At 52.6% G+C, this 26,436-nt stretch overlaps 1 protein-coding gene across 2 annotated transcripts in view; it reads left to right on the top strand.

The window, feature by feature from the left end:
• RBM19 (RNA binding motif protein 19) overlaps positions 1-26,436 on the top strand; it is a 126,877-nt gene that overhangs the window by 65,699 nt on the left and 34,742 nt on the right. For both annotated transcript variants that reach the window (XM_077875760.1, XM_077875759.1), the window contains one exon: positions 25,395-25,500. In XM_077875760.1, coding sequence (XP_077731886.1) covers positions 25,395-25,500 — 106 coding nt within the window. The remainder of the gene's footprint in view (positions 1-25,394; positions 25,501-26,436) is intronic.

The raw sequence follows: 26,436 nt of genomic DNA, 5'->3' as shown, positions 1-26,436 counted from the left end.
CCTGCACCCTTTTCTCCCCTCTCCCACCCCCCCCCCCCCCCAGCCACGACATCCTCCTTGCATACGCCTGTGCAGGCAGGCTGGTATGAATATCACCATTTCACAGATGAGGAGACAGCGGGTCAGAGAGGTTAAGTGCCTCGCCTGAGGTCTCGTAGCTGGTTAAGTGGCAGAACCAGCCCCAAGCCTGGGTTCCAATCTGCGTTCTCCCCCTGGCTCCAGAGGTGAGGTTGGACGTAACCCCCAAATGGGCTTCTCACCTATTCATGGGATGCTGAGAGCCTCTTGTCCTTCCGAGTGTAGCACTTAAAAGCCTTCTATAATGGCTGAGCTCACAGAGTAAGTTACACCGGGCTGATCCTTCCTTTATGGGAGTTTACAATTTAAAGTCGGCACGGGCGCCCCAGACAGGGTTATTCAGGATGTGCATTGTCACACACAAACGGAATAAGCTAAATGTTTACCCGACACGTGGACAGAGGAATAAAGGCTTTCTGCAGGAAAATGAGTGGGAAGAAAGAGAGAGGCATGTGGAAGAGGTTTTAATCCTGGCAGTATGATTGCACTTCCCTGGGACAATTATACTCTGCCTACCTTGAATTTAAATAAAGTCCCTTTAATGGCTCGTTCGCAAAAGAGCTTTTTTTTTTCCCCCACCCCTGCCTGAGCCATCACCTCAGCTTCTCTTCATGAAGCCAGGCTCAACCCAGAACAGTTTAGAAAAGAAAAATCGTTGGGTTTTCAAAGCCTCCAAACCTCCTGGAGTGTGTACGTTGCTCTGGAATTTTCGGAAGCCTACTGCATCCTCAAGTAAATGGAAGTCACAGCCCCTGCCTTCTCTCCCGCCTGGACAGCTGCAGCCCTGCCTGGTGTTCTCAGACCCTGCCTTGACAAGCATGGAGACAGCCCAGGCAAGGGTTGAGACCCTGGCGAGAGGGAAAGAAGTTTCAGATCTGCCTGCCTCTGCTCCTCTGAATCCCTCCAATCCTGAGAAAGGGGGAGAAGTGCTGACCACACACTCCTTACTCCCTGGGGCTTATTTGTGCTTTTCTAAACAAGTTGTGCTAATGTTGACTTCCCCGTGGGAGATACAGCCCAAGTTTTAGGGAAAGAGTTGGCTTGATGCATAAAAATGGAAAACCAGCCCAGCAGCCAGGCCAGGGATTACAGGAAGGGGCAGGGGACTGGTGCTGCATATCCTGGGCAGGAGTCCATGGTTCTATCTGGGGCTCCCGAGGCAGCCTCCCCAGGTTGGTGGACAGATGCACCCGCCTGGGTGTTTCTGTTCCGAGGCTCCCATCAGCGTGTCCAGCTGCGTCTTGGACTATGCAGCATTCCTTCGAGGGGTTGGGGAGGATTTTGGGCCTGTTCTGGAGTCCTGTGGGACCCCCTTACGGGGAACAGAATGGGCACAGTCATCCACGTCCAGCTGGTTCGGTGGTTTGTTTTAACCTGTCCCTGCACCGCAGCTGGAGCTTAGCTATAGCATCCCCGAGCGTTCCCCACCACGCCAGGGTGGGAGAGAGTGGTGCACGGCGCGTCCCCACTCACGAGGAGCCACTCATTTGTATCTCATTTTCGAGTTATTATCGAGCTGCCGGTTGTGAGGCTGTTTTGACAGCAGCTGTCGGCAAGGTGCAAGCGGCTGCCATCACCTCCGATTGGCTGAAGACACCTATGGCAGCGCCTGAATAATATTCAGGCCCTCCCGCCCCCACCAGAGCAGGAGCCAAGGGAGGCAAAGCAAACGCAGGAGCAGAGGACAGCCCAGCCACTCCAGCCCCCCTTCCCCCCAGCCAGCCTGGCTCAGCCCGGGGCCCCGGAATCATTAGCATTTTTCTGACTCCCACTAGAGAAAGGGCCGTAAAAGACTCAGATTGTGTCTCTTGTTTTATTTATTTTATTTGCAGTTTTGGGCAGTGAAGGGGGGGGTCATTGAGAGAGGATCCATCCAAACAACCATTTAGGCTTGTCAGAGTTCATTTATTCAATTAGTGAGGTTACCACTCCCGGGCTCCCAGCTGCCAGCCTGCAAAGCCAGGGCGGAGGCAGCCCAGGAGCAGGGAGCTGGGGAGGGCGGTACCCATTGGGGAACGGGGCGCTCTGATCAATTACAGGTCTTCCACCTGCCCCCCCCCCCCCACCCCCCACCCCCACCCCCGCTTGACTAAAGTGCAGAGGGATGCCTGTGATTTCCCTCCTTCCTTGAAGAGTCTTCTCCATAATATAAATTGTGCCACGTGTGTGTCTTTGCAAGTGCTGTGCATCCAGGCAGGGGAATAAATAATGCTTTGTATTCACTGCCTTTTACCTAAGCAGTTTAAAATTCATTCTTTTCTTTTCTTCTCTCTCTCTCTTTTTTTAAGTATGAAAAAAAAAATGTCAGCAACACCAGAAAGCAGATGTTTTGTGATCAGGAAGCAAGCACACTTCTGCCTTAAATTGAGGACCCGTGGGGGTCGTCTCAAATGCATAGCGACTACAAGATAATGTAATCTTTGTGTGCCAGACAAGGGAGACCGAGTGTCATTCTTATTTCCTACCCAAAGAATTCCCAAGTCAACTCAGACTTCACGATGGGGTCTCTCACTCTGGGGTTGCTGAACCCTGCAATCAAGCATGGGGCTCAAATGACATTGGCATTCCAGATGTACACTTGCTGCGTTCCTACTGGTTTTCCTTGCCCTTTGGTGCCAGGGAGCCAAAAAAAGCCACATTCTCAGGCTGTATCTCTTTATCTACAACCTTGGTGTTCAGTCAGGGGCACTTATGCCCATCAGGGGACATTTGGTGATGTCCAGAGTCATTTTTGGTTGTCATGACATGGAGGGTGCTGCTGGCACCTAGCGGATAGGGGTAGGGCTGCTGATGGGCATCCTACACGGTACAGAACAGCCCCTACCACGGGGAATCACACTCTCTGACCCCCCTCCCCCGCCCCCCCAGATGTCAGCGATGCTGAGGCTGGAAATCCCTGGACTGTAGGTAGAGGGACCTGTTTGCAGAGAAACAGCAGAGGAGTTGGGAGTATCCAGTATTTCTAAATAGGGGTGCTCTGGCGTGGGGTGGGGGTGCTGTTCCGTGCCTGTGGCCATTTCACATGTGTGGCTGCCGCCTAGTAAACACTAATTGGGCTCCCCATCATTGTGACAACCAGAAGCAGCTCCTATGGATTCCTAAAGGCCCTTTGGGCACCAGTGCCCCTAAAGAACCACACGGCCTTTAATTTTGCCATGTGCTCGGTGCCAAGCTAAGATCTCATGCATCCCTTCGTTTGTCTTCCTCACCATCCCAGGAGATGTGTGTTTACCACCAGGTCAGACATAGGGAAGGCAGATGATGCCGAGAGAGCTGCCATCCCTTGCCGGCAGCCAAGATGCAGGGGGAGATGGGATAGAAGCCCAGACCTGTCAGAGGTCAAAGTCTTAACCACTCTGCTCATCCCTGAGCATCTCAAAGTCTCAGTTGGCTCATCTGCCAAATGGGGGGGAAAATGATACCCATCCTTGCACCCTCATCTCATGTTTTTCTTGGGAATCTTAAGAGAGAATGCACATAAAGTAGCTTTGAAAAAATACAGAGCACAACTGTGAGGAGATTGCAGTAATTATTGTCGCTGCCGGGAACCTAAAACCACATGGACGGTAAACAGCGTTCCTCGTGAACCAGCGCTATCTGCTGAGTCAGTGGCCGCTGGAATTTGCACGTAGAAGAAGAGGTTTAAAGCCAGATAAGGTTTGGGCTGAAATGTATAGAGTAGTCCCAAAGCAATGTCAAAAACCCTTTGAGTGATGTGAGGTTGGCTACTTCGGGATTGTTAGGTGTTATGTCATTAAACAGGTTATATAATGGCATTCCAAAGGGTATGTCTTTAAAGCATTGGGTTTTGCAAAAAGCAGCACGAGCAAAGGCCCCTGACTCGGAGTCTCACTAGAGCAACATTCTGTGCCCATGTCTCCTCGGTGAATGGATGATGAGAGTGTGGGCAGCAAGTCAAGGGAACCAACCACAGGTCATACCCAGTTCACCTTGCGGGGGGGCTTTCAGAAAGTAAGGGAGACTGGACCAAACCCTCGCCAATGAAATCAGAACTTCTGGGTGCTTGTGCTTAAAGCCCCTCCCACCCCTCAGTGGTCTAGATCTGCAGCCAGGGGCGAGAATGGCTCACCTAGATTACGAGCTAGCGACCTTTTTCATAAAGGGCCAGTTAGGAGATATTTTCAGCTTTGTGGTTAGATAGATGGTCTCTGTCATTCCATCTACCCTGCCCTTGTTGGAAAACAGCTATAGACAGTAAGTAAACAAGGGGACAGGGCTGGTCTAATAAATCTTCATTATGGATGTTGAAGTTGGAATTACACATCATTTTCTTATACCATGAAATATCATTCTCTTGGCTTTTTTTTCCTTTCTAACCATTTAAAAAAATAGAAAAAAAAAAAAAAAAAACGTTTTAGTGCACAGGCAGTACAAAAAAACTGGTTACAGGCCAGGTTTGGCTATAGCTTGCCCACACCCCAGGTCTAGAGGAACACTGAACTCTCTTCCAATGCAGGCTTTCTAGAAGTCTCAAAGGAAATAGGCTTTCCTCCAAATCATATGGGTTCTCCTGGCGAGACACCTCTGTCCTTGGGCATGATGGCAGGTCTCCCTGCCTCTGTTGATAATATCCTCCCCAGCCACACTGGCCCCCTGGTCTGCTCAGCACCTTTGACTTTGCTCTTCCCTCTGCTTGGACTCCTCTAACATATACCCTGACCCTTCATGGTATTCACCATCCACCCAGATGTCACCTCCCCTGAGATGCCTTCCACCTTATGTATGCTTCGAAAGTTGAATGGTCAGGCTCACTATGGCCTTGAACAGTGCAGACAGAGCATGTGGTCAGTTCTCAAGAAGCTCACGACCTTTGCCAGAGCCCTGCTGACCTGTCCTCAGACTGTACCATTTGCATGGGCCCCCCAAGAAAGTCCCATCATCCCTGTTTTACAAATAAGGACGTGGACTTGGCACTGACACATCACTTGCCTAAGGTCAGGCAGCCCCCAAATGGTCACATGAACCCTTAGAATTGTTGACTCCTCCATCCCAGAGTTTCCTCTGGCAAAACCAGGCAGGAAGCTTGGTCTTCCTTCTCTGGGCCAGGCCGTGTCCCTCTGGCTTGGGCTGGCTGTATGGGCTGGTCGGTCACTCTGGCCTGTTGGCTTGAGATGTTCCACTGAAACTTTCTGCGGCGGAGCAGATGGGCTATGTGGGAGGCGCTGTTTCTTTCCCAGCATGCGGTAAGCTCCTTCTTCTTTTTCATCACTTCTGACGGCTCAGCTGGTTAATCTCAGCAGACACCCCAGCCCGAGTCTGGCTCACCATCAAAGGGGGCTCTCTCTGCCCTGGACAGTGACCCCTCTCCTGCTGTCCTGCCAGGACCAGCCTCCCTCAGCGTAGGCCTGTACTGTCCAGAACACCACCTGCAGGGTCTCACCACCTCGCCATTCTTACGGTCATTTTGGCAGTCACGGGCCCCTTCTTAAAAACTCCAGGGAAGAATGTTTTTAGGGAAGATGGCCTGCCTTTTGCCCTTCCTATTCCTCAAAAGCACATGTCTCTGTCTCTCTCTTCTTTTGATTTTTTCAAAAAGATATTTAGGCTCGCCGTTTCTTTCAAAGGCATCCCAAGGACTTCACATTACCATCTGACTCCCTGTCCCGGGAGGAAGAGAGTGGCTTTGGTATTGCTGCATAATCACCCAGGGGCAGAGGCCTAGGAGAAGAGCTGAGTCCCTGAACCCATGTTTCTGGAGTCTTTGTGGCAGCTCCTGAATCTCTCCAGTGGGGGAGCTGGGGCTGTCTGCAGGGACCTGTCCAGGAGCCACACGTGCCTTTGCTTAGATTGTGGGTGGCGTGGAACCTGATGGAAATCCTGGGAGTAAATGGCCCCCAAACCAGCCTAGTCTTGGTACAGCTCCCCTTGATATGAGAACCATCCCAGCCCCCTCTCCTTCTGCTGCCCAGAGCTATTACTTGAAACTCACCTGGCTCCAGTGCCTTCTCTCTTCCTTCTAGCACCAACCAAGTTTTGTCTGGCAACTCTTTTTAGCATGACCTTAGAGCTCCTTTAAAAATAAAATGTGCCAGTTCTTACATCTGAGAAGGAGTGTTGCCAGAATGCAGAATTAGGGCAAATCGGGATGATGCTTTGCAGTCTGTGGACTCTTTCTGGGAGCCCCCGTGGAGGGGGCCAGGCCATACCTGGTGTCAGTGACTCGCTTAACATAGCAGAGTCCCAAGGTCCAGGTCTCTGATGGCTCCAAATACCTGGTTAAAACAAAGGGCACCATCCCGTGCTACAGGCAGCTGTTAATCTGTCCATTCCAGGAGGAATGTGGTTTTCTGTCCTTTCACCTTGAGCAGGAAACCTCAGCACCCGGTCTTCTGTACCACTGCCATTCACTGTCTCGTCCACACAGCGTCCGCAGACAGGTCCATGCCATGCTGCCGGGAGAACAGAGGCCCTCAGGACTCTGCCCCACCTGCAGGGACCTGGGCAGGACTCAGCTGGGGTGGGGGTGGGGGTTCCAGTGCTGGTCAGGTGCACAGTCAGCAGCGTGCAAGTGTGCTTACACCCTGGGGGCAGACACCTGTGTGCACCCCTGTGCATGCAGGTTTTGCTCCCAGCCAGCAGAGCCAGCTTTCTAAGGAGTAGCACAAGGCAGTAACAAGTGGCTTGTAGGAGGAGGGTTTTCTCTAGCCTGTAGAAGCAAATCTCGTCCCTGGGTCAGGGAGAAGAGAGGTCATGGGCCAGAGCAGTGATTTCACTTTTCCACACCCTGTCCTGCTCCCAGCTCCCTTTTCCTCCATGCCAGGAACCCCTGAAGGAGGGAGGAAGCCAGTCAGAGGCTTGGACGAGCGGTTGCTTTAAAGAAATACGCTCTAGGCTCTGGATATAAAAGGAACATAAGCAATGGCCAGAGGAAGACACAGTTTGGAATAGATGTCCCTACGGCTTTTCTAATGCACTTGTTTGTTTCCCCTCCGATGAAGGTAGATAGGTAAGGCATTCCTACCTGCGTCCTTGTAGAAAATGTTCTCACTCTTCCATTTCTCCAGCCGGGGGCCTTCTCTGGCTACGGGAACTTAGATTATTTTTTGGAGGTGGGGACATCGAGCCACACGACACTGTCCTCCTTCCTTCCTTCCCATGACAGAGCGTTAAATTGTCCAGGGGAGCCGGAGCTGTGAGGCTAAATTACCTCAACGACTGTATCATGGCAACTGTACCTGTCTCGTGTTCTAGCACTTTCTTCCGCAGCTGCAGCCTCTGAGAAACTTGGTCGAGAAAAGTCATTATCAAGGCCAGGCCAAGAATCCAAGATAATAAGTGTCCCAGAGCCCGCCTGTCTCTGCAGACTCAGGGCAGCCCTCCAGTTGGGGCAAGCCTTGCATGTAATGAAGCCGATTAGGGATGTAGGGGGTTTAGTTTGTGACATAGGTGCTTATGTTGACACGCAAAGAGGGCTCCCCTCTTCCTGTGGTCCTGATTTTTACCCTCAAGACCAATGAGAGCCCTGCCCTAGTGGAGCTGATGTACACATGGGGAGATGGCCCATGAACAGGTGACGTCAGAGAGTGACACGTGCAGTGCCGACTTGGTATGGGGTGATGGGGTCTGTGGTCCCTGACAGTTTGGTACAAGCAGTCAGGGAAAGCTTCCTGGAAGTGGTGACTCTGATCTGAGACTGAGATGTCAAGCAGACCTTTGCAGGGACTACAGCAGGCAGAGCTCGAGGCCCTCCAGCTGCCCAGGCCCTGTGGCGGTGTGGCTCTAAACCAGAGTCTAACCAGGCCCAGCAGCGACATCATCCCACTCACCCAAAGAATTTGAAGCCGCTTGACAGAGGATGCAGCCTGAGCTCCTTAGCAGCATAAGGAATAAAGGAAGCAAGTGGTTCTACTGGGCACCATGCATACATAGTATAAATATATTATTGTGTTTATGCATATATAGGCATGTTTTTTAGAAAACACGCACATAGTATAAAAGCTACAGTAAGGTATAGAATAAACGGGGAAGGGAGAGCAAGATGAGGAAGGGGCTCTGCTGCTACAAGCACCAACACCTTACCCCACAGATGGACGGAACCCCTTCCAGAGCTCCCATGAGCTCCCATGGCAGTGTTCTGGCTGGAGATGGCCTCAGGGCCACGGCCGCCCTGCCGCCTGGATTGAGTAAGCAGGGGCAGAATGGGTGACTGCAGGAGGGAGGGCGCTGGCTGGGAGATGGAAGCCCTGCGGGCACCAGAACCGGCCAGCCCGCCCAGCCCGGCCCAGCAGCAGCCAGCCAGGGGAGGGGCCGGGGGAGGGGCGTGGGACGCGAGGTCCAGCTCTTTGGGCCCCTTACAGGCAGCCGCTGCAACCAAGGTCCCATGTCTCACTCCAGAAATAACACTGTGCACATACACCTACATACAAGTCCCCTTCACCATCACCCTTTTTTTTTTTTTTTAACTCTTTGGCTCCTGGCTCTTTTTTCTTTCTTTCCACTTAATCACATTTCTTGGTGAGGATTTACTTTGGGGAGTGCTCTCCTAACATTGCTACCTGGATAGGTGACCTCAGCTGTCTTCCCGTTTCTGAGGTCTCCATGCTGTGGGGTGAGGATGTGTGTGGTGGGCAGCGGGGGAGGGGGCAGCACCCATGCCTTCCAGGCACCATGTCTTGTCATGACCACGGTGGGTGATCACGCAGGTTCCCCCTCTCCTGGCCCTATAGAGAAGAGCTGGGTGGGGGCACTACTGTAGGGATGCCAGGTTCAGTCGTCTGTGATGGCTGGCTCCCCAGAAGCAGTTCCTCACCAGCGCCCCTCAGGTGAATGATGCACGGGAAGGGTGAGGCAGGGAGGCCTCGTGGAGGTTTGTGCAGACCTCCATAAAGACCAGTTGACTTGTCTACTAAGTGCCTCTTGATCTAATATGTACCTGATTAAGGAAAACAACTCAGGAGTGAGGAGGTAAAGACCTTGGTTTTCAGGGGGAAAGGACTAGGGTGCAGCAGTGCAGGGAGGAGGTCCAGAGCTGGAGCACTGGTGGTGTGGAGTGAGGTTGGGGACTGGGGACGGGATTGGGCTACATCTGGGGTTGTCAGACTTCTGTGAAGGGTCTGTGGTAGTCAGTTTCATGTGTCAACTTGACAGGGCCACCAGGTGCCCAGAGAGCTGGAGAAGCATTATTTCTGGTGTGTCTGTGAGGGTGTTCTGAAGGATGTTAGCATTTGAATCAGTGAACTGAGTGAAGCAGATGGCCCTCCTCGGTGTAGGTGGGTACCATTCAATCTGCAGAGGGCCACAATAGAACAAAAAGATGAAGGACAGGTGGATCTGCTCTCCTCTTAAGCTGGGACATCCATCTTCTGCCCCTAGACATCGGAGCTCCTGGATCTTAGGCCTTCAGACCAGGACATTACCATAGGCCCCCCAGGTTCTCTGGCCTTTGGCCTGGGACTTGCACCATTGGGTCCCCTTAGTCTTAGGCCCATGGATCTGGACTATACCACCAGCCTGGTTAGCCCTCCAGCTTGCAGACAGCAGAGCATGGAGCTCCTCGGCCCCCACAATCCTGTGAGCTAGTCCCATGTAGGAAATGTCTTTCTATATCCTGTGTATATCCTACCACTTCTGTTTCTTTGGAGACTAATGCAAAGTCAGAGAGTCCATATACAGCTTTGTGGGCTGTATGGTCTCTGCTGCAGACACAACTGTGCCGCTGTAGCTCCAAAGCAGTCATAGACAAGCAATGGGCATAGCTGTGTTCTAGTAAAACCTTATATACCCAAGCAGGTAGAAGGCCATATTCGGCCCACAGGTCATGGTTTGCCAACCCCTAGTCACTTTCTCCTCATTATCATTTGAAATGGGAAGAGCCATCTTCATGTGAAAGGACTTGAGAGAGCGGACGGGCACATGGGGGGGTGCCACACAACTGCACAGAGAAGCAAACCAAACATGGATTCTGAAGACCCATATCCTTGAGCTCCCATCCCGGGAGCTGCTGTTCTTAAGCTGATGTGCTTTACATTTCAGCTACTTTCCTTGCAGCAGGCCCACAGCCAGCTCGGTCCCTCCCCAGACACTTCTGTTTTGTACACGTATTAGGATAGACCCGGTGAGCTGCAGTAACAACCAAGCCCCCAAACCTCAGTAGCTTAACTCAATCACAGGGGGTGCGCATACGTGGTGGGGGTCAGTGGGAGGCTCTACTCTACATACTTTCCGCAGGTCCCAGGTGAAGGGAGGCCCACCTCCTCAGTACTTGGCTTTGGGCTTCTCCTTGGCAGAGGAAGAACGAGCTGGACTGCCACGCTCAGGCTTCTGTTCTGACCTCATGACCATGGCTCCATCCCTCCAGGGCCTGGGAGGTGTGGGGAGCCATCGGTGCTAGGAGAGCAGGTGGTGGCTCTGCCACGATAACTGACCCCACCCCCAGCACACCTTCAGTAAATGTTCCTAGAACCCACCAATGGTCATTGGTGTAGCAGAGAGAGGCTTTCTCCCCGCCAAGGGGAACCATGTTTCAACTGAAATCATCCCCCAGAATCCCAAGTCTGTAAACCACACCCAAGGGCACTTCTCTGTTTCCAGTTGGGGAGGATGAGACAGAGCATCCCTGTGGGCTTCCAGTCCCATCTCTGTGGCTTGACTTTTTGAAGGTAGGCGGGGCAGGTGCCTTCCCCTTTCCCTGTCTGTAAGATGGGATTCTGGTCTTGGCCCAGAACCCCCTGCCACTGGCTCAGAGGGCAGGAGAGATCCCAGTTATCCTTACCTTCTACACATGATCTCCCCCATTCATTCTGTCATTCACTCCTTCATTTGTTCATTTTGCTTCTTGGCGAGTGCTCATTATGGGCCCCGCCCCACGTGAACTGCCTCAGACATATCTCACTCAGTCCTTACCACCACTCCGTTGAGTAGTGGACCATTATCCCCATTTTACAGGCGAGCAAGCCAAGGCAGAGAGTTGAGGAGCCAGCTTGACCCCCAGCCTGTCCTCGTCAGCCCAATACCCCATCTATGCTTCCAGACTTCTGATATCTCCCATCTCGAGTGGGGGCCAACCTGGAACACAGGGCACAAACTCATCCTGGGTGTTGGAGGTGCAGCTCCCTGCCAAGGGTAGGACACACCACATCTGATGCAGACAGAATTTCTGTCTTACTGAGGATCTGAATGCAGCCAGAGGAACCAAGTCCAGTTTTAATTACCTCCCACTCTGCCCCACAAAAGCCTAAAACCACTGTCTTCACAGTGCTTTCCCAGCCCATGCCCACCCAGGACCCAGGTCACTGCGGACCTGCTGCCTCAGAAAAAGCTGTGGCCACACTTGTTCGTCATCCAAATGGACTGAGGAGGGAAGGCAAGGAAGGGGAGGTACAGCCCAGATTTGCACAGCTCTTCTCCTGAGTACAGCAAGGGAACAGGGATAAAGTGTGTGGAGGGATTTGTGTGTTGCTAAAGACAAGATCATTCACCTCTCCCTCCTTGCAGCTTTGCAAATGATGCTCCTTAACTGGCTCCTGAGACCAGCATTGGTTGCTGCAGACAGGGCCTTCTTCCCTCTGGCTGCTGGTTTTTCTCCTTTCCCTGTACCTCTGCCTAGAAATTCTTGGTCGTCCTACACCTCAGAACTTATCTGGCCCTAACAGGGCATCTTATCAGGGAAGAGTCTCCCCACCCCACACCCTCGGATGCTCTGCAGCAGGACCCACATTCACACACCCGGTTCACCGCTTCTCCTTTGCCTGCAGCCTCCAGAACATGACAGCTCAAGGTCCAAGTTAGACCCCTGTGGCTCTCGGCTTCTGGTGACCCCCCGATTCTCAACCTCCCCTTCCCCTTCTGTGATTGAGTTGAATTCTGCATTGGTTGGTTTGCCCCAAACAAATGGGCCCCTCTCACAAATCCATTTCCTCCTCTCCCTGCCTCTCAGAACTCACCAACCACCCCAAGCCGGAGTTGTTTTATTGTTGTTTTCTTTCCCAGACTTTTAAAAATAATATTTGTCCCAGCCAGGGTGAGTGCCTCTCCTCCCCCTCTGCGCTGGCAGGCTCAGTGGCATGAATCACTGTCCTCACTTCCTGTCTCGTGCCGTGCCCCCGGGACAGCCTCCGGCACCTTCCATCGATTGGCCCACACTGTGGATTTGCCTCTCTCGCCTTCTTGCAGAGCTGTCTTGCTGTCATCCCCTGTGGCTGTGGGCCTGGCTTTCTCAAAAGATCACATGTGGAGGTGACTCAGTTATCTGAGCCACACCTCAGTCTGAACTGCAGTAGACCAGGAAAGTGGTCACCTCCCAGTGTCAACTTGTCCACCTGGGGCTTCCTGGGGAGATAGCTTCTTCCTAGCTCAGACAGATGCCTGGAACTCTCAGGGAGGCAGTAGAGGGCATCCACAGTGGGTTTTCCTAAGGCACTGGGGGTCTGGACTGTTCCCCCTGATGGCAGGTATTAGAAGTTTCCAGAATGCCGAGCTCTTTAGAAACTACCCTCTGTATCTTTCATCATCTCCTTGGCTGCTTTTCTGCTTCCTCCATCATTTTTCTGATGGCTTCCCAGTGCTTGGCAGGCTCCAGCTAGAACTGGAGGAGTTAGTTTAAGGGCAGAAGTGGGCATAGTGGAAAGCCCCACAGGCCTGGACCGGAGCTCTCAGACAGACTTCCCCTTAGTGTCTCACAGGTGCCCTGGGAATGCTGCCCCTCTTTAGGATTGCTCTGGGCCATCCAACATGGCACCAGCACATGGTATGTATCAGCCAATGCTGGTCCGCTCCCCACTCTCTGGCTTTTGTGCCTGGTGTCGAAAATCTAGGGGACCAGAAATAGAAAGGCGAGGAATAGAAGCGTCCATTCACAACTCAATCAGCAGCCACCGGATGGTCTACACTGAGCACCTACTGCATTCCAGGCACAGTTGGCCCTTCCTAGGTGCTAGGCACTTACTAGTCCAGCAGGGGAGATAGACATTTGTCCTCACCAACAGGCCAAAAGTCAAATGACATTGAGGAAGAGGAATGGGGCAAGTGACCACAGATGGAGGGCCTGTGAGGCAGGTGGGCTTGGAGGGAAGGTCTTTGAGGTGGCATCGTCCACCCTGGTATTCTTTCCCTCATGCCATTTAGTAGGGCAGCAGCTGGCTTTGTGAGTCTGTCTACTTGCTTCTATGCTGAGCAGGTCTCTGGGCAGGGGAGATGCGTGACTCTCCACGCTATGGGGCTGGACACTCACCACTAGGCACAAACCACCAACAATGAGGATTCCCCAGTAAGTGACTTTGCCACCTTCTACCTTTGAGCATCAGTCCTCTGAAAATGTTGATCACTCAGCGGAAGTCATTCTAAAATACACAGTGCCTTTTCCTGTTTGTTCGAAGGATGCTGCACCCAGGCTGCCCACTGGTGCCAATCAGAGCTGTCCAGGCATGGTTGCTGTTTGCCCCGCACCTGACATTCCCAGACTACTGTGTCGTGTCAGTTAAATATCATGTTTTGGGGGTGGGGGGGGGCTAGTTTGGGGGTTGGCAAATAAGGCTCATGTGGTTCCAGCCCCCCCTTTTTTCTATAAATAAAGTTTCGTTGGCATACAGCTGCCCCCATTCATTTCCATATAGCCTATGGCTGCTTTCACACTACAGAGTTGAGCAGATACAAAACCAAATGTATTTACTGTGTGACTCTTTATAGAGAAACTGAGCATGCCCTGGTCTGATCCATGGCGTCCATCATCACTTCTTGAGGCCTGATAGGCACCTGCCACTATTAACCCCAGTGCCCTCCACCAGCTGTTCTGAGATGAGAAATTAGGTAAACAAGTTTGTGAAGTAAAAGTAAATAGACTTTCAGTGGGCCAGGGGCAAGGTCAAGGGCTTTCCCATCAGTGACAGGCAGAAGCTTAGTGTCTGGGGGTTGTGGCCTCGTTGTTGGGGGGGGGGGGGGGGCGGGGGGCCCTTATCTAGCTTCTGGGTTCTCTGGATTCTAGATGAGTGACCAAGAACATTTGTGCAGGCTGCAGTTGCTGTGTGGCATTAACAGCACGCAGCCCCCTGGCTCTCCCAGTCTCTGTCCTGGGCCTCTAAGTAGTGGCATCGGCTCTCATCCCACTTGTGTTCCCAAGAGGGCTTGGGTTCACTGAACCCCTACAGAAGCTCCTCCCACCGTCCCACCCCTTTTTAGAGATGCTGTCTGGGACACCATGTAGACTTGTGTGGCTACCTTGTGCTCCTCCAGAGAGGTCGGAAGAGACAGGGCCTGGAGGCCATGTGTGGTGTACTTCAATAGCTGCAGGATGTTAAGTCGTCAGGCTTCCATCTCCCCAGATGCCTGCCTCTTGATCAGTAAATAGAGGGTGGTGCTGGTTACTGGGGGCTGCTGTTTGGCACTCTTAACAGGGGGATTGTCCCAGGCAGTTTCCTAGCTCCCTAGTGACTGTAACTCTCTCCTGACCCACATGTGCCTTCTGAGGACCCTCCACAGCCTGGGCACAATTTCTCCTTACTTTTGTAGGATCCTCTCTTCTTTCCCTGCACATCCTCCCCCTGCACCTGCCATGCACGCTCCCCATTTAGGAGGACCTAGAGCCTGCCCTTACCTGGGGGGATTAAAACAGTCCAAGGCTCGTTTGGGAGAACCGTGTCCAAGCCAATGGGAACAAGCTGGAGAGAATGGGGATTGGGGACATGAGGCTGTCCTCCTGAAGGTTCTGAGCACTGAAATGGATCCGAAAGAAATCTGATTGCCAGGGCCCTTTCTGAGTGTGGGGGAGACATGGCAGGGACAGGCGTGGGTATCGAGTGTGGGGAGTAGGTGCTAAGAAGTTGGCTACCCTTAATTCAGCCTTCTCAGGAGGCCTCCCATGACTTGGCAGCAGGTGGCATGAGGAGGTGTGGGCCAGTGCTATGGGGAGCTCCCTGCTCAGCCCCCCAGGCCCACCCTGACACAGGGGGTCCTAATGCCTGCTCTGTTTTGCATGGGAGGTCACCCTAGTTCTCCTGCCTCACTCAGATGCCAGGGACAGACACTTACTTAATCCAGTGTGAGAGGCTTCTGAGTTTGGTGGTGGCTTGGGGCCCTTAGTGGTCCTTGCCAAGCAGATTTTGGGCAGAGCAAAAGGTGTGGAGGGGTCTGCAGATTTCCCCATGGCAGGTGACTTCCAGGTGTGCTCCACCTACTTTGATATTTTCTGGGGTTACCGTGGAGATAGCAGACGTGGTGGAGATAATAGCGAGCAAGCTACTTGGCAGATCCATTCTTTAACCAGATTTAAGCCAACAAGAAAAAGGCTGGGCTTTCTTTTTTTTCCTTTTTAATTTTTTTCCTTCCACCTCTCCCACATTTCCTGTACTGAGGATAATGACACCAAAGGGTGTTAAATTGGTTCTGAATGTCCACCTCTGGCTGGCCACATTCTTGTAACGATTTCATTAGCCTGAATTATCCACTTTATTTTCTTGTAATGGGATTAGCTGTACTTGAGGCAGCTGAAGACCAGAGGGGGAGAAAGTAGGGGAGAGCGTCTGCTGTGGATTTCATTAACTCACCCCAGCAGAGGCGTGGAACTGACCAGAATGTGCGCCCCAGGCCAGGGGTTGCGTCTTGATCCTCTCCTTCCGAAAGGAAGAAGGAACACAAGCTGTTCCAATGGGCTAGCTCGGCCCGAGGGGAAACAGGGGTGCCGGGGTCTGGCTGAGGGATGCCTCCCTGGGGACAGTTTCTTCCAATTATCTTGTAAAGCTGATAGGTCATGTGGGTAAGACAGAGAACTGCTGCTTTTTTCAGGGCACTAAGAATCACAAGATCACATCTGGCTCTCTGAGCTCTTTGCTGAAAACCCTGGGGTCCCCCAGGAGGGGCCTGAACTGGCTCAGCCTGCCTCTTCTCCACTTCGACCTGAAACACCATAAGGGCCTGGAAGCCATCCCTTGCCTGGCACCAGTGCTGATCCCTTTAATGGTTGAGAACATCATCATCAAGAGCTTCCTTTTCTTCATTCCCATTCTGTGTAGGGAACCCTGGATCCCTCAGCCTCATAGGGTGAGATGATCATTTTTCAAGTGACGAGAGCTTGAGTCTCAGGTGATGTCATGTGTAGGGCTAGGCTCTGAACCGCCATCTGACTCCACACTTCTGTTCTTTCAGTGATGCTGGGCTGTCAAAACCACCCCCCCCCCCCGCAGCAGCTCCCCACTTTCAGACCTTTAGAGTATGTGTGCTTGCCTCAGTGTGTGTGCTTGGGTCTTCCATGATGGCCACCTGCCTTTTCATCTCCCAAATTTTATTCCCCAACTGTGTCCCGAGAGATGCTAATAGATTTTCTTGTTTGGGGGTAGGAGGGGTTTGGTGGCCAGATAAGTTTGAGAAATACCTCACTCTTCCATATCCACCTTCCATGTACCTAATACCTTAAAGACACTGACAAGATCTGCAGGAGAGAAGCTTGCTGAACTCTTTTTACCAGATAGCTCTCAAAGTTATTTAATTCCACAAGTCTTTTTACACAAAACACCTATTACCATCTTTCAGGACAAGTTTGAAAAGTACTGTCTTTAAAAAGTTACCTTTGATCTTAAAACGTTTTATGACATCTTCTGCCTAAGGACTATACTCAGTTTCAGCAGACAGTATTCAGCCTTCAGTGGCTTCTTAAATCCTTCAGCCATGCACAGATGGCCCCCCTCTAGTGCGAGACAACAGTTAAGAGCACAGGCTTTACAATTTCCTTAGGCCTAGGGTTGAGTCCTGGCTCTACCATTCAACATAGCCTCGTGAGTTTTCCCTTAAATCCTCTAAGCAGCTGGGCCTTAATTTCTCCATATGTGAAATAGGTATATAACCCCAGTTTCACAGAACCACTAAAGATGGCATAAAGTTACACATGGAATGTACTTATATACAGTCCTGGCCCACTGTGTGCCTTCAAAAACATGCCGATGACAGTCTGTTGGAGGAGCAGGAGAAAAACATTAGAATTTCCATTTCTATTTTATCTTATCCTTTCAAATTTTCTAATTTTTAAATATTTAAAGATATATGTATGCAGTGAAAGAGCAGTGCGTACATACCTTTACAAATGAAAAGCATTCATATATATTGGAGATGAATGCTCAGAACCATTTTACTGAAAATGTGCATCAAGCCCAGGATTTAAAAAAAAAAAAATTGAAAACCACCAGCATATAATCTTTGAGAAACAGGCTGTGCCCTGCGGAAGGCCAGAGCATGTCTGGCCCAGTTCTTTCCCAGCACAGAGCTCAATTTCTGCTCTGTACAGGATGCAGGAAATAGTTACCAAGTGAACGAAGGATCCGTTAAAATCCCTACCATGCCTCACATCTAGCTCTGGGTCCCGGAGGATGATGAGCAGTGATTCTCGTGGTGCATGTGTAGCCACAAGTGGTCCACACCTGGAGTAGATCGAGTAGATGCTATAGAGCAAAACACACTGGCAAGGCCCTCTCTGTCTCACGAAGCTTAGAATCCCATAGAGGCCACATCATGGGAACACAAACCAGCAAGGGGGCTGCTGGACTGCAGGGGGCCAGGTGAGACTCAAGCCTGGGTGAGAAGGAGGTAAGGAAACTTCATCATGTTGGGAGTAGACCAGCCCTTCTGATCTCTTGGAACCAAATCAGAGGGGGAACCCAGATGTGGAGGTGATGCACAGGCAGCCCACAGGCTGAATCTGGTATTTGGTGACAGAGTGTCTAAAATGTTTTGACTTTGTGACCGGTATTTAGAAATGTCATTTCTCAAAAGAACCTGGTGTGTAGGCCTGTTTAGAAGAAAGAGAAGATCTGCCAGACCTGGGCCCATGGCCCAGCTGGCCATGCAGCCTGGGGCTGAGTAGCCCCTGCCCCCTCTGGTGGAATAGGGGTCCTTAGTCTAGAGCTGGTTCACACTCTCCTCATGCCTGCCCACATGCGTGCTTGCTTGTGCTATCATCATCATCATCATCCAGCCTAGAAACAACTAGGCCAAGGTCACCCAGCTGATGATGACAGAGCCAGGCCAGAAGCTTCCATCCCTCAACGCCATGTCCCCTCCTGGCAGGAGCCTCTCGAGGAAGTGTGGGCCCCGCCTGGAACGCAGGCCCCGACTCTGATTCAGAGATACCATTTAACTGCTCATCCCCAGGAGTTCTCATCTAGAAAACGAGAGGGTCACGCTTGCCTGGAAAGGACCCCATGAAAGGCTATTGAGAAAAGCTAAATGCTGTCCTCTGCGCTTCCTTTCTCACTTTCTTGGAAACCAGGTCATTTTTCAGCCTCCAAGAGCCCAAAGTGAAAGGAAGGATTGCTCTGATGGAGACAAGGTAACCTTTCTACATCCGGCTCTCGCCAGGATGAGTGGAGAATAATTGGAAAAGTTCAGTCTAAAAGCCACCCTTTAAAAAGAGAGTGAGAGAGAACAAAAGAAAAAACCACATGCCTGGATCTGTCTCCGTTAAACATCTCCGAGAGCTAGTGCCCGACTAGGCTCTGGTCCGCGGTGTAGCCTTCCAGGAGAATGCACACTGCCTGCCGTAGGCAAACTGCGGCCAGACTCCCTGCTCACGCGCGTCTGTACCTCGGCCGAGGCTGTGTAGAGGGAACCATGTCTTCTCTTACCCCACAGGGCTCGATTCTGATCCATATTGTCTGGGTACTAGATCCCTAGTAAAGCCAGCCCCATTCTGGCTTTCTGTAATTTATGCACTGTGATTATAGTAAAAGGTGTGCGGGTGCCCTGGAAGGAGCACTGACCCCAGGGACCACACAGTCCAGTAATAATTCACGGTAGGTGAGGATGCGTCCTCAGGACAGAATGACCAGGTGTTCTGCCCCCAGATGTGACCCTGTGACCCCAGTAGCATGCATGGTCAGGATAGGGACCTGGCACTCAGGCTGGACTCCAAAGGCTGAACGCATGGCCCACTGAAGGGTGAGAGCGTATGCTCTCCACAGGCTGGACTCTGCAGTCACAACAGGAACAAGAACCCGGCCTACTTGGAGTGTTCTTTCTGTTTCTGGAACAGGTAGGGGAAAGACAAGTGTAAACAAGCCATTTCCGACAGGGCTCAGATGTGACAGCATGGCTGGTGGGGTAGGGAACGACATTAAATGGAGTGGCTGGCCTCTTTGAAAAGATGGCATTTGAGCTGAGATCAAATGATAGGAAGGAGTCAGTTGTGGGAATATCTAGGTAAGGAGAGGTCCAGGAATGAGATGAGTAAGGTCAAAGGTCCTCAGGTAGGCAAAGGTTTGGTGGCTTCAGGAGCAGGGGGCCAGCCAGTGTTGTTGGTTTAATCTCCTGTCCCTGTTTGTGAGAGTGGAGGATTGGACAAGGCTGCCTTAACTGGAGGCTTTGGTTTGGATGCATTGCAGAAGTGGGAGGTTGGTGTTGGGGCTGGTGCCCAAGCCTCCCTGCACCACAGAAATCACATCGTAAACAGAGGGATGGGTTTGTCTCTAGGTGTCCAGTCGGCCAGTCAGTCTCTCCTTGCCTCTGCAGGGGCCCTTATCCATATGGCGCGTGTCAGGGAGGGCACAAGACAGCTCACCAGGCAAAGCAGCCACCTGCCAGCCACATTGGTTCACCTCATAGAATCACTGGTGGGTCCTTGAATCCGCAGGTAGACCCTTCTTTCAGATGGTGGGCACGGGGGATCCCTGAGTGGCTCAGTGGTTGAGCGCCTGCCTTTGGCCTGCATCATGATCCTGGAGTCCCAGGATCCAGTCCCACATTGGGCTCCCTGCATGGAGCCTGCTTCTCCCTCTGCCTGTGTCTCTGCCTCTCTCTGTGTGTCTCTCATGAATAAATAAATAAAATCTTAAAAAAAAAAAAAAAAAAAAAAAGATGGTGGGCACGGAGAACAGAGCAGTGAGCAAAGATCAGGAGCCCTGGGCTGTGACCCTGAATCGGCTGAGATGAGAGGTTTGATTGCAAAGTCCTCCAGTGTCTGCAGGGCATGGGGGAGCGGGGCGGGGGGGGGGGTCCCTTGCCTTGCCTGGCAGCTCTTCCCAGCCAGGCGAGGGTTCCCTGAGAACAAGGGTGATGTATAACCCACTATTGACTACCTCCCAGCACCTGGCACACAGGGAACATTGGGCTGGCTGTTGCTACACAAGACAGGGCTTGTAACCCCTGAGGGATCAGAGGCACAGGGGGACAAATTGCCCACTTTGAACCCGGCTCGGCTCATTGCCACCTGTGGGACCTCGGGCAAGACACTTCACCCCTGTGGTATGTGTGTAATAACTTGCCGAGTGACCTTGGAGAAATCACATGACTTCTCTGAGACTCGCTCTCCCCATTTATAAAATGGGAATGGCAATGCCTAGCTCCTGAAGCTGGTGTGAGATCATGTACAGCAGATGCTTAACATGCTGTGAGGCCTGTAGCCTGGAAGTCCCGGGAGAATGCACGGATATGCTGTGTGTTGGAAAATTGGTGCTGGTAGTGGGGATGTATTTGAAAGGCTTTTTTTGCCAAGAGATTTAGCCCTTTCTTTCCTACATCTAGAAGGAAGAGAAAGAAGCCTGGGGTTTATTCTTATCACAAACCACCCCTTCATCTTGTCGAGACCACACTGTTGTCTGACTCTGGGTCCCTTGGGTGACAGCTGATATTTTTTTCCCCTCAGCAGTGCGTTGAGCGCAGGTGGAAGAGAAGTCATGCCAACAAACTTCCCCACGTGACTCAGCACTTCTGCTGGGGTGCTGGTTCCTCTGGCAGATCCAAATAGGGGAGTGATAAGGACTTACATCTTGGGAGCAGAGGGCCTAGGCTCTTCAGGGTGTACCTGACTCCCACTTGGTGTCAGCATACAGGTCAGAGGGTCAGGCCAGCCTCCCAGTCAGCTCATTAAGCCCCAGGACCCAGGCACCAGAGCAGCTGCACAACTGTCAAGTTCTGCATCTCTGGAGGGTTCTCTCTGCCTCCCCCTCACCTCTCTTCTCACTCCTTCCTCCCTCACTTCAAACAAGGAGAGAAGAGAGAGGATGATTCATCCCCTTTTTAGCAGCAGAGCCAAAACCCCAGCAGTTACCAGCCAGGGCTAGAGTCCGGTTGGGGGGATAGGTAGTGTGTGCGGAGGGAGGACGTCCCCACATGCACACGCAGCACACGCACGTACTGCATCCACGTTCAGGCCTGTGTGCAGACATGATTTGCATGCCCAGACCTGTTTACGAGGGCTGGGCATAATTGGCTCGCCTCGCTCAACACCTCCCACCCCCTCCCCTCTCTCCCTCCCACCCCTACACACCTCGGAAGAAATTAGAAACGTGACAACAAACTCCAGTCGTGGAAAACCCACCGGCCTGCCAGCAGTCATGCGCTCTGGGTGCGGCAGAGGGGGTGGGGCTGCGGCATGGGGGAGTAATTGGTGAACCCAAGGTGAATGAAGTAATTGGAAAAGTGAGGTGTGAGTTTGTTATGAAGTGTGAGCATGGTGGGGGAGGGAAGGAGGGCCATGTTTAAAAGCCCGGTATGTCCTCTTTATTCACAGCTTCTGATACAGTAATTGCTATTTTGTGGTTTCTATTATCTACACAGTGGGGAGCGCACGCAGCTCCTTCCCGAGCGGCGGGGTCTGGGGTGGGAGGGGGCTCCTGGGTGCCTCGCGATTTCCCTCCCTCTCTGGTCCCTGGAGGCCCTGCCTGGCCTCCCCTAGGCGGCAGCCTCTGCTCCCAGGAGACCAGGGTCCATGCAGAACTTCCTTCAAAAGCCACTCTTAAAAACGGCTCCGTGGACCTTCCTGTCAGATAAGAACCTTAATAATGGCTGGTATTTATATATCGCTTATCTCCAAGGAGCTAAAGGTACTTCATCGATTTTTCCCCCCAACCTTTTTTTTTTTTTTTTTTTTTTTTTGCTTTTTTAATTCGCTTTCGATATCGCTCCAAGATCATTAGTACCAGCCTTATATTATCTGGCACAGTCACACTAGCAGCCAGAGCCGGCCACCTTCCCAGCATTGTTCTTGGGCCGGAGGAGTGGCAGCCGGGGAAGAGCGCTTGCCCGGGTGCCCAGTCCCGGCCAGCGGACACGGCAAGGGGATGTGGACGGGTTTTCTGGCCACTCCAGCCTCTGGCTTTCTCACCTGGGAAAATAGAGATGCTAACACCATTGCCTCACAGTTGTTACAGCTGGAAACAGTATATTTTAAAAAGGCCTAGCACATCGCAGGCACCAGGTCATTGGTTGCTGGAGTCACGGCTACAATCACGGTGTCTTGAAGCCTCGCTGGTTCATTTCAGGGCTTCCCAGATGTTGGGAAGTTCCTTCTAAGATCCAACCCTAATCTTGCAGCTGCTTCTTAAGTCCCAGCTCTCTCTTACGCTCTTCTCAGAAGGAAGGGGGAAACATGGTCATCAGGACCATTTCCCTGGTCCCTGTGAAGAATAATGGAATTTCTGAAGCTACTAGCATCTTCAGACCCAGGATTCTGTGCTGTGCAGGTGGGGCCTGTGACCTCCCCAAGGCCCCCCCAGATGTCTGGAACAGGAGCCCCTGATCCCTGCACATGGTCCCTCATGGATCCAGGGCCTCCCTCTGCCATAGCCCCCCTCCCTTGCCAAGCTCTGAGATGCCACTTCTCCAGGCCACATAAGCACACCGCCTTCAGCCTCTCCTCATCAGCTTTTTTCTCCACCTTTTAATTATTTTCCTTGCCTTTCTCCGGACCCTTAGCTGCTTGCCATGCACAGAGCATCCGCAGCTTGCAGTGCGCTGCAGAGGGAAGAATTAACCTCAGCTATTTCTCTCCTCCTCTCTCTGTCATGCACACACTCACAGAGGCTAACTCACCAGAAATTAGACAGGGCTACGAAGAAATCTGGGCAGAGGCCATTGGGACCATCAGGGTACAGGATCGTAATCTGTGTGGGCAGAGGCAGGTGGGAGCAAAAGGAACTGGGACCCAGTCGCCATGTCTTACCCTGGGGTCTTGGGTAAGTCCCTGGATCCCTTGGAGTCCGAGCAGGCCATTCCCAGCCACCCTGCTCCAGCTTCATGCCAGATGGGGCCACACCTCAGAAAGTGACCCCCAGCCCAGAAGCGGCCAGTCCCCATCCAGATAACTAAAGGACCATGAAACACTGCAGTGGAAGGAGAGCTCTGGCTTCACATCAGAGCCACCCGGACTCATGTCCTAACCCGCCACTTGCTAGCCAGAACTGCTGCCTCCCTGGGCTCAGTCTCCCCATTCATTAAATGGGGGTGGCAAGACTACTAATGAAAATTTGTGCTGATTTGTACATACCCCATGGCCTGTTTCATGTCCTCCTCAACACAGCTCTCTGAGTGTCAGTGGTAAAGTACCAGTGGTCTCGCATGCAGTCTGGGGCTACTGTTTCCTTGTTTGTTCGTTCCAAAAATGCTGCCAGGCATCCCCTCTGGGCCGTGCACTGGGCTCCTTGCTGCGGCTCCCCTAATGAGCAAGATAGATGTGGTTTCTGCTGTTGCAGAGCTGAGCTCCAGCCTTGAGGGAAGGCAGAGAGCACACAGGTATCCATACCACAGTGCCCTGGTGGAGAAGCCCTGACTGCTGGGGGTGCCATTCAGCCCGCCCAGAGGGATGAGAAAAGGCTGCTTGGATTAAGCAGTAGTTAAACAAGGTCTGCAAGAGCCTGGAGCCTGGGGCAGGAAGGGAGAGACCAGCACAGCCACGGGATGTCTGCCCCTTGTCTGTACAGCACCGAGCATGGCCTGGGCACATGGGAGGTGCTTGCTAAGGCCTCCTCTTGCCATCTGACTGCTGTCATACTCTGGTCCTCATGGCCATCAGATGCACCATCCCTGCAGTCCCCATGTCTCTCTGAAGAACTCGGAGCCAAAGGCCCATTTATCTGAATAAGCATATGAGAAAACTCCTCTATCCGCTGCCCTCACTAGCCACGGCTCAGGCTCCCATGGAGGCAGAGGCAGTGCCTGTCATGGGATGCTTCGGCCTTTAGATGGCAGAAGAAAGCAGGGTTTGCAGGCTTGAGTCCTCAGGCCCTCCCACCTCACCTTCTTGCTTATCCCCACCTGCCTAGAGTCTGGGCCCCAGCCGCGCCCCCTCACCCCCCTCGGAATGAGCCAGAGCCTCAGCCAGGCTGGGAAGACTGACAGGGCTCTGCGGCCTACCCCCTCCAGCCCCTCCCCTCCCCAGGAGGCCGGCCTTGTCGCTAGCCTGGGGGGAGCTGCTGGGGGAGCTCCGAGGAGACGTGCAGATTCATTTTGAGGATTCATAATGCTGCATTTACACACCATCCTGCCTTCAGAAATTGGGCTGGCAGATGCCTGGTCATGCTGGCAGGGCTGCAGGTTAACGCCTCGGATTTAGCTTATATCATTTCACGAGAGCTTACGGCCCTTACCGTGTTCTTACCCAATCGGTCTTTGGCCCTGAAGCATCCTAGGCCGTTGAGTGTATATGTGTGTGCCCAGGCACCCGCAAGTGTGTGTAGATTTTCAAATAAAATAACACCTCTTCAGATGCTGTGCACATTAAATATTTATCGGCAGCAATTTGTGCATATAGATTTGATAAATGGACATCAGGATAGGGTTGGGGTGGGGGAGTGAGACAGGAGAGCCAGAGAGGCCTGATCCTTTTGTCCGGGAATTTCTGGAACATTTATCTGGAAGGAGGAGGTGGGGGGACGGCAGGGGATGGTCCAAGCTATGTTTACCTGTTTGATCCCTGTCAGGGGGAGCCAAGCCATTTCCTTCTCCAGAGCTTTGCCTGACTTTGGCTTAGCAGATATCAAAACTAAAGCCCAGAGGTAGGGGATGTGGGGTTTAGAGGGAGTAGCCGTGTGTCATTCCAACACTGAGCACCAAAGAAACATCCCGGGGCCTTGGGCCGGGAGAGGAGGCTCATCCTGCTTGCTCCACACAGGCTTGCTGTGTGCTCAGCCACGCAGGTGGATTCAGGTCAGGAGACCCTGCTGACTCCGCGTCCAGATCCCTGGCTTGCACACATGAGCAGCCCCGTGCCCTGGCCATGCGTGTACAGGGCTGCATCCCCCCTGCCAGATATTCGGCCCCATGGGCAAGGGGAGGCCAAGTGTGCCAGCCTGTCAGAGAGGAACCAGAATTTCTCCGGCAGCATCTCCAACTTGATCATCCCTCCCTGCCCAGCATGATGGCCAGGATCTAAAAGGAGAAGGCCAGTCATGCCCCACAGCAAGTGCTGGCCAGTGGGGAAGCGACACGTGTGTGTGTGTGTGTGTGTGTGTGTGTGTGTGTGTGTGTATGTGTGTGTGTACACACGTGCACCTATGAGCACTTTTCTAACCAGAAAGGATGAGTGTGAGATTTGGTCCTGCCTTCCCACACATACCCCAGCCCCTTTGCAGTTCTTAAACTACTGTGTTCTGCTTTGTTTCTAGCACCTTCGGGGAGCTGAAGACTGTCCGCTTGCCAAAGAAGATGACCGGGACAGGCACACATAGAGGGTTCGGCTTCGTGGACTTCCTCACAAAGCAGGATGCAAAGGTGAGACCATGCCCTCCCCCACCCACCCCACTACCCTCTGAACCCTTGGGAGGGGAAGCAGTGGAACGTCTTAAGGGATGAGGGCATGTTGCTGCCCCATGTGATTCTGCTTTTACCCTGACCTTGCTAATATTTAAGAAAAAGCCCTGAGTTTTGTATTTGGAGGAGGGGGCAGTTTTATATCCCCTTCTCTCCCTCCCTGACGTGACATCCACAGGAACCTGGGATACAAAGTTGGGGAGGCGAATGGGTTTCCTGGGCCTCCTGGTTCAGACAGAGTTCCCCAGTCATGAGCCCCCTGAGATGGGCAGTGTGGGAGACACTGGGCAGCATGGCAGGGGCCAGGGGCCAGCACCTTGGGAAGATGTATCCACAGGGACACACCTTTCCCCTCATCTTCCCACTTGTGGCCAGGGCCTCAGTTGTGCTCGTTATAGGCAAGGTCAGCCCAGGCGGGTGCCACCGTGTATAAGCACAGGTACAGAATTTTCCAGGCTTCTGGAGGCAGGGCATCTTTCATTTTGGAAGCAAGGCAGCCTCCTGGGGTTTGGGCTCAGTGCAGTGTGGCAGTGTTGCTCTTGTGGTGGGTGCCAGGCCCAGCCCGACAGCAGATGTGGGAGCAGAGGCAGTGTGACCAGGGCTCCTGGCTGTGTCTGCGGCCCCTGCCCTGGCAGCACCACATCAGAATCCCCAGGGGAGATGGCAGCACACTGTCACTGTGGGCTCCCCTCTGTGGGCCCCCTCCTTCTTCAGGGGTAGAGGAGGCAACGGGCGGTCTCGCTCATGCCGGGATCCCCTCCACCTCTCACGAGGCACCTTTTGAAAAGCAGAGGGCAATCATCAGAATCACATCCCTTGGCCTTTCGTGAGTTGGCGTTGCCAGAGGCCCAGTGGGTGGAGCCCAAGGTGACATTTCAGGGACGCAGCTGCAGCCTT

This window comes from Canis aureus, chromosome 27, assembly GCF_053574225.1.
Source record: "Canis aureus isolate CA01 chromosome 27, VMU_Caureus_v.1.0, whole genome shotgun sequence".
In the NCBI taxonomy this organism is placed as follows: Eukaryota; Metazoa; Chordata; class Mammalia; order Carnivora; family Canidae; genus Canis; species Canis aureus.
The sequence above is the reverse complement of the archived record's forward strand: the minus strand, read 5'-3'. Positions and strand labels throughout refer to the sequence as shown.